The sequence below is a fragment of the Phoca vitulina genome, unplaced genomic scaffold, assembly GCF_004348235.1.
Source record: "Phoca vitulina isolate PV1807 unplaced genomic scaffold, GSC_HSeal_1.0 scaffold24, whole genome shotgun sequence".
Taxonomy (NCBI): Eukaryota; Metazoa; Chordata; class Mammalia; order Carnivora; family Phocidae; genus Phoca; species Phoca vitulina.
The window spans coordinates 1,780,213-1,792,957 of NW_022589727.1; the positions used below are offsets into that span (position 1 = coordinate 1,780,213).

At 35.3% G+C, this 12,745-nt stretch overlaps 1 protein-coding gene across 3 annotated transcripts in view; it reads left to right on the plus strand.

Moving 5' to 3' along the window:
- Positions 1–11,860, plus strand: part of RIT2 (Ras like without CAAX 2) — a 476,255-nt gene extending 464,395 nt beyond the window's left edge. For all 3 annotated transcript variants that reach the window (XM_032421247.1, XM_032421248.1, XM_032421246.1), the window contains one exon: positions 9,688–11,860. In XM_032421247.1, the coding sequence (XP_032277138.1) occupies positions 9,688–9,915 (228 nt within the window). In that variant the 3' untranslated portion in view covers positions 9,916–11,860. The remainder of the gene's footprint in view (positions 1–9,687) is intronic.
- The last annotated feature ends 885 nt before the right edge of the window (positions 11,861–12,745 follow it).

A 12,745-nucleotide genomic window follows, 5' to 3' on the forward strand; every position in this document is an offset into this window, starting at 1 on the left:
AGACTCACTTCAGAGCTAAAGACACCTGCATATTGAGAAACATCTATCATGCAAACAGATGTCAAAAGAAAGCTGGGGTAACAATACTTACATTGGACAAAATAGACTATAAAACACAAAGAAGGACACTATATAAGAATAAAGGGGACAATCCAACAATATTATATTTATATAAATATAAATATGCACCCAAATACTTAATGACAAATGTAAAGGAACTAATTGATAGCAATACAATTATGGTAGGTGGCTTTAATACCTCACTTATATTGATGGGCAGATCATCCAAACAAGAAATCAACAAGGAAATGGTGGCTTTGAGTGACACATGGGATCAGATAGATTTAACAGACTTATTCAGAACATTCCATCCTAAAAGAGCAGGATACACATTCAAGTGCACAGAAAACATTATCCAGAATAGATCACATATTAGGCTGAAAAACAATTCTCAACCGTTTCAAAAAGACTGAAGTCATACCATGCATCTTTTCTGATCACAACACTATGATCCTAAAAATCCATCATAAAAAAAAAAATCGGGAATGAGCACAAATACATGGAGGTTAAAAACATGCTACTCAACAATGAATGGATCAACCTGGAAATCAAAATTGGATATCAAAAAATACATGGAGACAAATGAGAATAAAACAACAACCCACAATCTTTAGGATACAGCAAAAGCGGTTCTAAGAGGAAAGTTTAAATGGCTACGTCAAGAAGCAGAAAAATCTCAAACAACTTAACCTTACACCTAAAGGAGCTAGCAAAAGAACAAAAAAATCTAAAAGTAGCAGAAGGAATGACATAATAAAGATTAGAGTAGAAATAAGTGATAAACTAAAAACAAAACAATAGAACACATCAATAAAACCAGTACCTGGTACTTGGAAAAGATCAACAAAATTGATAAAGCTCTAGCCAAACTCATCAAACAAACAAAAAACCACAGAGAGGACTCAAAACCACAAATGAAAGAGGAGAGAGGTAGCAACCAACACCAGAGAAATACAATTGTAAGAGAATATTATAAAAAATTTATGGCAATAAATTGAACAACCTAGAAGAAATGGATTAAATCCCTAGAAACATATAACCTACCAAAACTGAAGCAGGAAGAAGTAGAAGATTTGAACAGACTAATTACCAGCAATGGTAATCAAAAAACTCTCAACAAACAAAAGTCCATGACCAGATAGCTTCACAGGGGAATTCTACCAAACATTTCAAGAAGAATTAATACCTATTCTTCTCAAACTATTCCAAAAAATAGAAGAGGAAGAAAAATTTCCAAATCTATTCCATGAGAATAGAATTACTCCAATACCAAAACCAGATTAAGGTACCACCAAAAATGAACTATATCAACTATGATGAACATAGATGCAGAAATCCTCAACAAAATACTAGCAAACCAAATCCGAAAATACATTAAAAAAATCATTCCTCATGATCAAGTGGGATTATTCCTGGGATACACGGTGTGATTCAATATTTGCATATCAAACAACATGACATGTCAATAAGAGAAAGGATAAAAACCCTATGATCGTTTCAATAGATGCAGAGAAAGCATTCGACAGAGTACAACATCCACTCATGATAAAAAAAAACCCTTAAAAATGTAGGTTTAGAGAGAACATAACACAATGAAGGCCATACATGAAAAACCCACAGCTAACATCATACTCAATGGCAAAAAACAGAGCTTTTCCCCTAAGGTCAGAAAAAAGACAGGGTGTCCACTCTCACCACTTTTATTCAACATCATACTGGAATTCCTAACCATACCAATTAAACAACAAAAAGAAATAAATGTATCCAAATTGGTAAAGAAGTAAAACTTCCACTTTTTGCAGATGACATGATACTGTATGTAGAAAACCTGAAAGACTCAACCAAAAATCTACTAGAACAGATAAATGAATTTGGTAAACTTGCAGGATACAAAATCAATGTACAGATATCTTACGCATTTCGTACACCAATAATGAAACAGAAAGAGAAAATAAGAAAGCGTACCTAGAAATAAACTTAACCAAGGATGTGAAAGACCTGTACTCTGCAACTATAAAACACTGATGAAAGAAATTGAAGACAACACAAATAAATGGAAAGGCATTCCATGCTCATGGATTAGAAGAACAAATATTTTTAAAATGACTATACTACCTTAATGCAATCCCTATCAAAATACCAACAGCATTTTTCACAGAACAAGAACAATTCTAAAATTTATATGGAACCACAAAAGACCCAGAATAGGCAAAGCAATATTGAGGAAGAACAAAACTGGAGATACCACAATTCCAAATTTCTAGTTATATTACAAAGCTGTAGTAATCAATACAATATGGTACTGGCACAAAAATAGACACATCAATCAATGGAACAGAACGGAAAGCCCAGAAATAAACACAAAATTATATGGCCTATTAATCTTTGACAAATGAGGCAAGAATATATAATGGGAAAAAGTCTCTTTAACAAATGGTGTTGGGGAAAACAGGACAGCAACATGCCAAAGAGTGAAACTGGACCACTTTCTTATACCATATACAAAAATAAACTAAAAATGAATTAAAGACCTAAATCTGAGACCTGACACCTTAAAAATCGTAGAAGAGAACACAGGCACTAATTTCTCTGACGCCGGCTGCAGTACACTTGAGAACTGAGTAATATTCGGAACTGTTGAATCATTATACCTGAAATGAATCTAACACTGTACACTGGAATGAAAATTAAAAATAAAAAGAATGAGTTTCTCATATGTCAGTGACTGCAGCTGAAGGTGGGAAATTCTTGCTAGTGCTTTGTTGTGTTTTGGTTTTCCCTGCAAGGAGTCTAAGATGATATCTATGCACTTACCTTTACATGGTAGATATGTGAAAATAAAGTAACCTGTAGGGGTGCCTGGGTGGCGGAGTCAGTTAAGCCTCTGACTCTTGGTTTCAGCTCATGTCATGATGTTGTGAGCCCCGAGTCAGGCTCCACACTCAGCACAGAATCAGCTGGGGATTCTCTCTCCTTCTCCCTCTACCCTCCCACTCGTGTTCGCTCTTTCTCTCTAAAATAAACAAATCTTTAAAAAAATAACTTGCAGATTAAAAAAGCAAACAAATCAAAAGCACTTTCATTGGAGCTAGTCAAGGAAACTGGCAAGGTTACTCATATTGTTAAAACTGATCAAAATCAATTACACAATGAAACAAAATGAAAACTGAACAATCTAAGTTTGGGCAACTTTTCCTTCTTATTTTCTTATTAACAAATAAAATATTTTGGTCCCAAATCTCCAAGAACCTGATTCCTGTTACCTTGATGATGTAGGCTCTATAATGAAAATTACTATCTTCATGGGTAAGAATGAAGTGAAACACAGGAGACATTAAAAAATATATACAAATCCCAAAGAGTTTGTTCTGTACACTGAATGTTTTAACAGTACCCAGTAGGCTGAACCACAAAGATATTACACTTGCAAAGCTTCTCTTGGAAGAGCCAGACCCATCTCTCTGCCAATCTCTCCTCATTCAAGGTTAGCAAATACAGCAAAGCAGTATCAGAGTTTCCTTTTATGCTACTAAGAATTATATAGGTTACTCGATGACCACCATTACCCTGAATACCTTTACAATAAAGAGCAATGAAGCTCCTGAAGTCAGCAGATTGTCGGGACTGGAACTCTAATTGACCAGCATGCTTGCCACTTCCCACCAGCAGCTGGGCCAGGACTAGAACAGGCTGTGCTTGCCATCATGCCCCAGTGGTCTCTTCATCCCCCCATGCAGCTGTGGCTAGTGCTCTAATGTCTCCTTGGGCAGATGGGAAATGGCATTTCAGGGAGTGCTTGGCACATTACACAGTGATCTTCCTCAGTGAAAAAGGTCACATCTATTAAAACGATGGCTCCCCTGGGTTATTGAAATTTTCTATTGTATAAAACATTTTTCTTTATTCCTTTTTTTTCTGCCAATGCTTTCTAAGGCCTGCAGGTGGGACATTTAATCACAAACTCCCCATCCTTGCAATTGAGGGGCATGGTGGCACAATGGAATCTGCATCAATGATTCCTTCCCTGACCCCCAAATAGTCTTTCTACAATATTTTTCTTTCTATATTTAAAATTTTCTTTTTCTGTAAATGCAATGTTAAATGTTCTATGCCATTTGTTTGTAATTTAAGAATAATCTCAAGTTATAAAGCCTCAGATCAGAATAATCAATTATATATATGTGGAATACTGGCAGAGGGAACTGGAAAGACCCCATGAGAAACAGCAAGGATTGGAAACAATACTTGATGGAAGAGAGTACAACTTGATGGTTGTTTTACTTAATTAGGTATGTGACCTTGAACCATTTGCTTAACCATTTTTGGACCTGAAACTCCTAATTTTGGGAAAAAAAAATATATTAATTCCCTTCTAACACTGTGCTTCTTTCTTAGCAGCTACTATATGGCATGGATGAATATTTGTCATTTAAAAACATTTAATTTTACTTAAAATTTGGATAGCTAAGATAATATATTGGATGAATATGTTACATACTCTGGTTTTGAAGCCTAATATAGAAACTGTTACTTCTTGTTATGTTACTCTGATTCTGAACTACTCAAAACCATTAGTGGACAGAGACTATTCCCAGAGATACTGTTGAAATATTTATAGCCTTTGAACAGACCAAAATTATTAAGCATAAAGCCCAGAATCTGTAAAAATTAAAGTTCTTCCATTGAATATATAGTATATTGATCTCAATGTCTAGTGTAGGGATGACAAATTATGGTTTGTCAATATTGGTGTGAGATAAAATTTATTGAAACACGGGAATTTTAAAGTATGCTTTCACCTTAATGTTTTTCTTAAAAAATAAAAACTTTAGGTGATCTAATAAATGTTTTTCAGGAGTTATAGAAGAGATCGAGTATTTTACTAAGTTTAATTTCCTTTTGGATTTTATAATGAATGTGAAAATTACTGAGTTGTAACATGGAATTAATATTCTGAAAATGAATTTAAGAATATATGCAACTACATTTCATGCTTTGAAATAGAGGGTTCATGATTACTACTTTACTTACCAAAGCAATGGGGAGCTACAGAGTTAAAAATACTTCATCCTGCTACAATAATAAGCAGTTATGTCATCTATTATTTGCTTATATGACTTCAATATGAATCTTTGGATGGAATTTTTCTAATTTTTTTCAGATTATTACATTGGACTTTTAACTGAATTTTGATGTTTCCAACGATGTAATACATTTTTATAATTAGGAAAGATTTCATAAAGAGATTTTTCAAATGTGTAAGAAATAAATATATGTTTAGTTAAAGACTTCAACCCCCTTCTACTTCTATTCTTCCCAAAAGAAAAATTACCTTCCTGTGCTAGTAGAAATAATCTCCATACAGCAAGAATAGTCCAAAATGATGATGACTCGATGTCAGGGCACCACTGAATGCATCTTCACTTCCAAACTTGATTTAGAATGCTACCCAATAGTATATCAAGCTCCCATATATTTCATCATCTTATTTTTAGATTCCCCATTGCATTGTATTGGTCTGTCTGTCTAGCCCTTAACTAATACCCCACTATCTGGACTGCTATAGATATAAGAGAACTATAGTAGGATGAGTCCAATGCCATTGTTCTTCTCTCTGCCTCCTCCTTACTAGAATTGAAGTATTTCTTTCCCATTTTTTCCCTTATTCTTCCCTATGAATTTTACTATCTCTGTGTAACAGTCTATGTTTCAAAAGATTTCAGGATTTGTATTTTTTATTGAAATTACACACTACCTTGAGATGATTTGTAATCTTTATGGTATTGAACCTTCCCGCTAGAAACCTAAGTCCATAATGTTATCTGATTTCAGAAATCTAAAATACAAAATTTTTAATGTATTTGCAAAATCTGACCAGAACTGATTCATTCTGTGGCAAACCATGATCTGATGTGATCTGAGACTTTACATATCCTATTTACTGTGAATGTTGAAACATTTAGCTATAGAAATACTCCTGAACTTGAGGAAATGGTGATGCTCCAAATTCAGAGGGGGTACTTCCTATTATATAGTACATTTGTTTGAGTTTTTCATTGATGCACCATATACAAAAGTATACAAATTATAAGTATACAATTCATAAATTATCACAAAGTGAACCCATTTGAAACCACCATATAGATCAAGGAAGATAATAAAAAGCACCCAGAAGACTCCCTTGTGTCACCTCCCAAAGGAAATACATATTGACTCCTAACACTAGTTTTCTTGTGTTTCAACTTTCTAAAAGTGTAACTTGTACCATATTAATATAACAAGCAGAACAATTAGACGTTGGGTATATGAGAACTCTCTGTACCATCTTTGCCACATTTTTATAAATCTAAAACTAAATGTTTATAAAATGTTTATTAAAAATGTTTCATAGGTCTGATTTCTGTCACTAAACACTATTATGTTTGTAAGATTTATCTAAGTTGTATATAATAATATTTGATTCATTTGCATTGAACAGTATTCCATTCTATTCATATACAACAAATTATCAAATTCACTTATTTGTGTTCCTTTTAGTTTTTTGTTATCTGTGATAATGCTGCTAAGAACTGTTTTGTACAAGTTTTTTGGTAAATATATCCACACATATTCATCAAAGAAGGTATTTGGTTATAGAGACTTAATTGTGGAAAAGTCTTAATTACATATTTAATTCCTGTCTAAGATATAGGATAATATAGATTTTCTGTTTCTTCTTGGGTAAAGTTCTGGTAAATTTTGTTTTAGGAATTTGTCCTTCATCTAACTTGTCAGATTTCTTGACACAAATATAATATTCCCTAATTACCTTTTTTATGATTATAGGATCTGTACTTATGTCTACTTTGTTATTCTTGATACTGTTTATTTGTAACCCTTTTCCACCTTTAACCTTGTCTTGCCTGGGCTCTATCAATTTAACATCTTCAGATTTAGTCTTCTCCACTGCATGATTATTTTCTATTTCATTATTTCTGTCTTTATCATTCTTTCCCTTTGCTCCCTTTTGGTCTAATTTGCTGATTTTTTGGGTAACCTTTTGAGGTTGCTACTTTGAAACTTGCTTTATAGCTTAGCATGAAGTCAATCTGTATAAATGCTTCAAGTTCATTTGAAAAAAATGAATTTTTCAGTTGTTGGGTACAGCATCTTATCTATATAAATTAGATCAAATGTGTTTTGTTCAAACCTTATACATCCTTATTGACTTATCTATGTATTCTTTCAACTGCTGAGGGAAAATGGTTAAAATTTCTCACTATGATTTTGGATTTTAGTTCTGTTGGCTTATTAAATGAGGCTATGATTTTTGGTACATACAAATGTGTATCATGATAGATTCGCCTTTTTTAAAATTTTTTATTGTTATATTAATCATAGATTCACCTTTTTAAGCAATAATTTTTAACTATCTACTTTGTCTGATACTGTACCAATATAATACCTTTTTGTATTAATTTCCATTCAAATCTCACTCTATATCCTTACCTGTATGGTGTTCCAACTACAAGTGTTTAAAAAAAATTGGTCTCACAATGTTTGTCTTTTTTTAACTGGATAGTGTGCTGCACTTACATATAAATGGTTTTGGTAGATTCTATTTCTTTACAATTCTTTGTGAGCTAAGTATACAACCTGCTTCATTGACTTAAGGTTTTCTCCATTTGTCTTTTGACCTTTGAGACGTAGGTAAAATTATCTCTGCCTCTTGCCCACTGCTCTGTCATGGAACATCATATCTCAGATAAGACGAGCTCTTTGAATCAGTCTCAGAATAAGAAGACAGGAGGGATAAACCAGATCCCAACCCATAGCCTGGAGCTGAACTGACACAGTCTGCCCTCTAGTTGCTAATAAGCAGTGAGAGCAAGAAGCGCTTTTGCAAGCCACAGGGATTTTGAGGCTGTGTGTGTGTAGCCTAATGAAAGCGGATTAATCTAGAAAATCATACCAGAAATGTGGTGTTGCTATAAAAAATAGCAAATATGTGTCTGTTACCTTCTGAGTTGGGAAAATTGTTACAGGAGCCTGAAAAATAAATGGCAACACATGGTATGCAGTGTCAAAGCATTTGGTAAGACTGTCACCTGTGATTCCTTGGAAATCAGACAAGTTAATAAATGTATGACTTTGTCTAATTGCTGGTAAGACAGAATCTTAATAACTTTAGTTGGTTGCTTTTATCTGCATTTCTTTAGTTACTAAAAGATAGAAATGAGCTCGAAAAAGGATGGGTGTGTTTGCCAGCAGGAATGAAAGCCCTTAGTGAGGCTGGTCTTTCAAAGAAAGACTAGAAAGGACCTGGCTTTGAAATCAGACACCTTTTTATATCCCAGCTCAACCATTTATTACAGCATGGTGTATCAGTTAAGAAAAAGTGGTTTATGTTCCGGTTACAAACAACTCCAAAATGTCATCAGCTTTAAGCTGATGAACTTTAACAAAGTTCCTTAGTTATGCCTGGTGTATATACCCACCCTGGTGAACTGGGTGCTCTACTCCCCATAGTCCTGGTCACAGTCACTCAGGGGTACAGGCTGATGGAGTCTCCAATTCACCATACACTTCCATTTGGCAGGAAATATGAACATATGAATATATACACATGTGAGTAACTTTAATAAATAGACCAAGTATGGACAAAGAGGCCATCAGAACATATTGAGTCAATGCAGCCTTATGCTGCTTTCTTCAAGCCAGTGTGAATAATCTAGTGGAGCTTAATGGGAATGCTAAAGTTTGAGCAGGATTATTAGCACCCAGCTACAGTGTCACATAATCTCCTGTACATCACTTATGTTTGCATCTTAATTCATACTTTTTTAAATCCAGGTATTCTTTATTAATCATCCTTTCTCCTCTAGTGGTGACTTAGGTACCAGGCACTGTAGTAGACATTAAAGAGATGTTAAGGCACAGTTCCTGACCTCAGTCAGTTTATCATCCCTAGAGGACCCATTACAATAACATGCACCACCACCTAGTTTAGTGCCACACAACCTGGGTAGACCTCTAACCATGCTCTGAAGTGTTTAGCTAGAGACTTATAATGGTGGTGTTTGGCTTTTGTTTTCTTTTGTCAGAAGATCATTTCTCAAGTTCATGGCAACTTCATTCTGGCTTATTCTTAACTGAAAGCTCTGGACTATAATTAACAACAGTAGTTATAAAGCTTTCAATATGTACTCAGCAACATTATCTGTAAAAGGCACATTAGACACACTAACAAAAAGCCTTGGGGGCAGGTGTCATTATTCTAGATTACAAATGAGAAAACTGAGGCCCAAAAGGTTAAGAAATTTACCCAAGTTTGCAAAACTCAAATGTGGGAGAGCTGAAACTCAGAAACCAACTAGTTTTACTCTAAAGCCATGGTTTTGACCACTGTGCTATGTTACCTTTTTTTAAAGTCTGGAGAATTGATTTTTAATAAGTTCTAATCAGTTGCCCTTTCAGAGATTCTGATTTCTCATTTGTCCTTCAAGTTAAGAAATTCTAGAAACCTTCCTTTACAACAAATTCTATTTTCTTTTCATATAACATGCCCATAGTCCTGATAGAGAACATAGTTTTTGACTTAAGCATCTCTCCTTTCTCTCTTTTTACTATCATTTATTTTTCCCTTAGGTCTCTACAGAAGAAGGCTTGAGTCTGGCCAGGGAATATAACTGTGCTTTTTTTGAGACCTCTGCGGCCCTCAGATTCTGCATTGATGATGCCTTTCACGGTCTAGTGAGGGAAATCCGCAAGAAAGAGTCCATGCCATCCTTGATGGAAAAGAAACTGAAGAGAAAAGACAGCCTGTGGAAGAAGTTAAAAGGCTCATTGAAGAAGAAGAAAGAAAACATGACATGATATCCTTGCTTCTAACTCCCTTATTCTCTCTCTGAATTTTATCAGTTGGACAATTCCAGATGTTGCATTCTGCTTCAATATTTTCTGTGTCTCTCTCCCTTTCTCTTTAAATATCTGCCTATAGGTAAAAGCAAGATCTGCATAACTGTACCTCTTGAGATAGTTTTCTTTTGCCCTTAACAGTTGGATGGATTTTGTCAATCAGCTGGATATGCTGTTTAAGTTTTTACAATATATTACTAAATAAAATTGACATTCCAATTGCCTCATTTCCCTTTAAAGAGTCTGGCTTCATTTAGTATGCTGTCTGGTTATAGAGGAAATTCAGAATTGCAGACAGAATGATAAAAGGCTCAGGGGATCTGCCTTTGCCTGATAAGACTCTGATTGTTTGCATTTCAGGAATCTCAGTAAATAATGAAGCTAGGGAAACAATTCAGAGCAGGAGTCTGCAGCCCTGTCTTTCCTTAACTGTAGAAGTCTTGGTGCTTTTTTGTGAAGATAAACCTTAGAGGAATTATTGAATAATAGGAACCAGTTGTGGGTTGTTGGAGGGCTGAAAGGAAATATCCCCGTATTTGCAGTGCTCTGCCCTGTTAGGCTTTGGCAAAATTATCACAGTGAAGTTGCTGAGCTGTGGTAAAAGGACACTGTCTTTGTAGCAGGCAGAGAGAGGCTAATAGGAACTTGGTGGCTCTGATACTCATAAAGAGATACCCTGCTTCCTCGCAGTGGGAGTCCCTCCTAGGACCGCTTCACCTATACTGGGACCAACCATCCACAGGGCAAGAACATTGTTGATCCAGAGACCCTATATTCTCCTTATGTTGCCATAATTTCCTATCTCTTCTTACTCAAACCATGAAACACCAGCAGTTAGAGGGCTCTTTTTCTGATTTGTTTACAAAAGATCATCATGGAAAATGAAATTGTCTATTCCTTCATTGATCCCACTGTGTGATTTGGTTTATTCAAATTCAAGCTCAGAAAGCACCTTACCTGAACAGTTCTGAATGTTTAACAGACAAGTATTAAATAATAGTTAAATATGAGATGGAATCCATCCAACCAGTCTTCATGGGTTGGGGACAGTTTTTATCATAAATCAGAGAAAAGGAAGGATGAGGGCATAGTTACACAACATGTAAACACTTATTCTTTTATTCACAATGCCCCTAGAACTTGTTAATCTCTGAAAATGCAAGAATGACTCAAGGCAGCTTAACATATAGTTGGAAAACTCACTTGGCTGAAGAACAGTGGGATTATACATTATGAGATGAGAGGACACATTTTACATAGTAACATAGATACAACTGGAAGGAATTAAGAGATCATAAATTTTCAACTGATGGACTAAAATTTCAGCCTTTCAGAATAGTGTACTTGTGGGTCCTTTTACTGCTTGGAACCAAGGCCTTTGTCAAAACCACAGGGACTTCATTGCTTTTGCTCCTATGCACTAGGCATGCAATTAAATGCTGCCAAGTCTCTCCCTTTGGAGTTTTCTCAACCCTCATATTCTATGGTGTAGGACAAAAAGTAATCAGATTTTTCCCATTCCATAGCATCCTAAAACCAAATTCACTTCATCTTTTTATTCTCAGGCATTCCTAATTAGGGGAAAAAACAAATTTTAAAAAAGAATACATGGAGATGATATAAAGCTATTCTTACGGTTACAGAACTGGTCTTTGCTTCCTCCTGTCCTTGGTTCTGAATGTTTAATACTCTGTTTTTGTCCTGTTAAAAAGGGGTTAGTACGTTCTTTGTCTCCTGTATATTCTTTTCATCCTGGAGCCCCTGACCTTCCAGAACCTTTCCATGTCTGAGAAGACCCTGTGCATACTATATTCCATCAGACTCTTCTGTTTGCTAGAAGATGCAATCTAGGAAACACAGTACTTGATACTTGACACTTAGTTTTTTTTTTTTTTTTTTTTTTTTAAAGATTTTATTTATTTATCTGACAGAGACACAGCGAGAGAAGGAACACAAGCAGGGAGGTGGGGGAGGGAGAAGCAGGTTTCCTACGGAGCAAGGAGCCTGATGTGGGGCTCGATCCCAGGACCCTGGGATCATGACCTGAGCCGAAGGCAGACGTTTAATGACTGAGCCACCCAGGTGCCCCTTGACACTTAGTTTTATATGATGGAACTACATGGTTGAAAACCTGATGAGTGCCCAATCTATGAATACTAATACTGTTTGGTTCATTTCCTAATACAACTGTCTTTATAAATTTTATTACTGTAAGCTCCACTGCCTTTGGCTCTAGAGTTTTGTATCTCTCTTTTACTCCTTTTCTTTCTTTATACTCCGTGAGTGTTAATAATTTATTTATTTTAGAAATTTTAGTGAGTTTTGGGTTGGGTAACACTTGCCAAGTCCTACCATTTCACTCTATAGAAGGAAGGAGGGTCTGTAATTTATCACCTGGAGGCTACATGAATTTGAGATAGTTATTACAAGCAGAGATTAAGGCAGACTTCAAGCATTGTTTTAAACCAGTCTTCCTCCTGGAAGACTGGGCAGAAGGAAATGTTCCAGAAGAATAAAACCTAAATATTTCTGCCCAAGGGCTATTGATTCACTCTCTTGGCATAAGACCGAAATGCTAAGATCTTGTTTTTGATCATTATCCCTGGAAACTTCCAACCAGACCTAGAATATCTAAGTCAATCTCAAAAGCTCAGAGAAGAAAACCGCAAAGTATACATGCCTGCATTGCTAAGGGAGTGTCAAAAAACTCTTGAAAATAAGCATCCATGTCCATTGTAGATGAATGTGTAATCACCCAACACAATTTATCAAATAGTGACTAAATGCC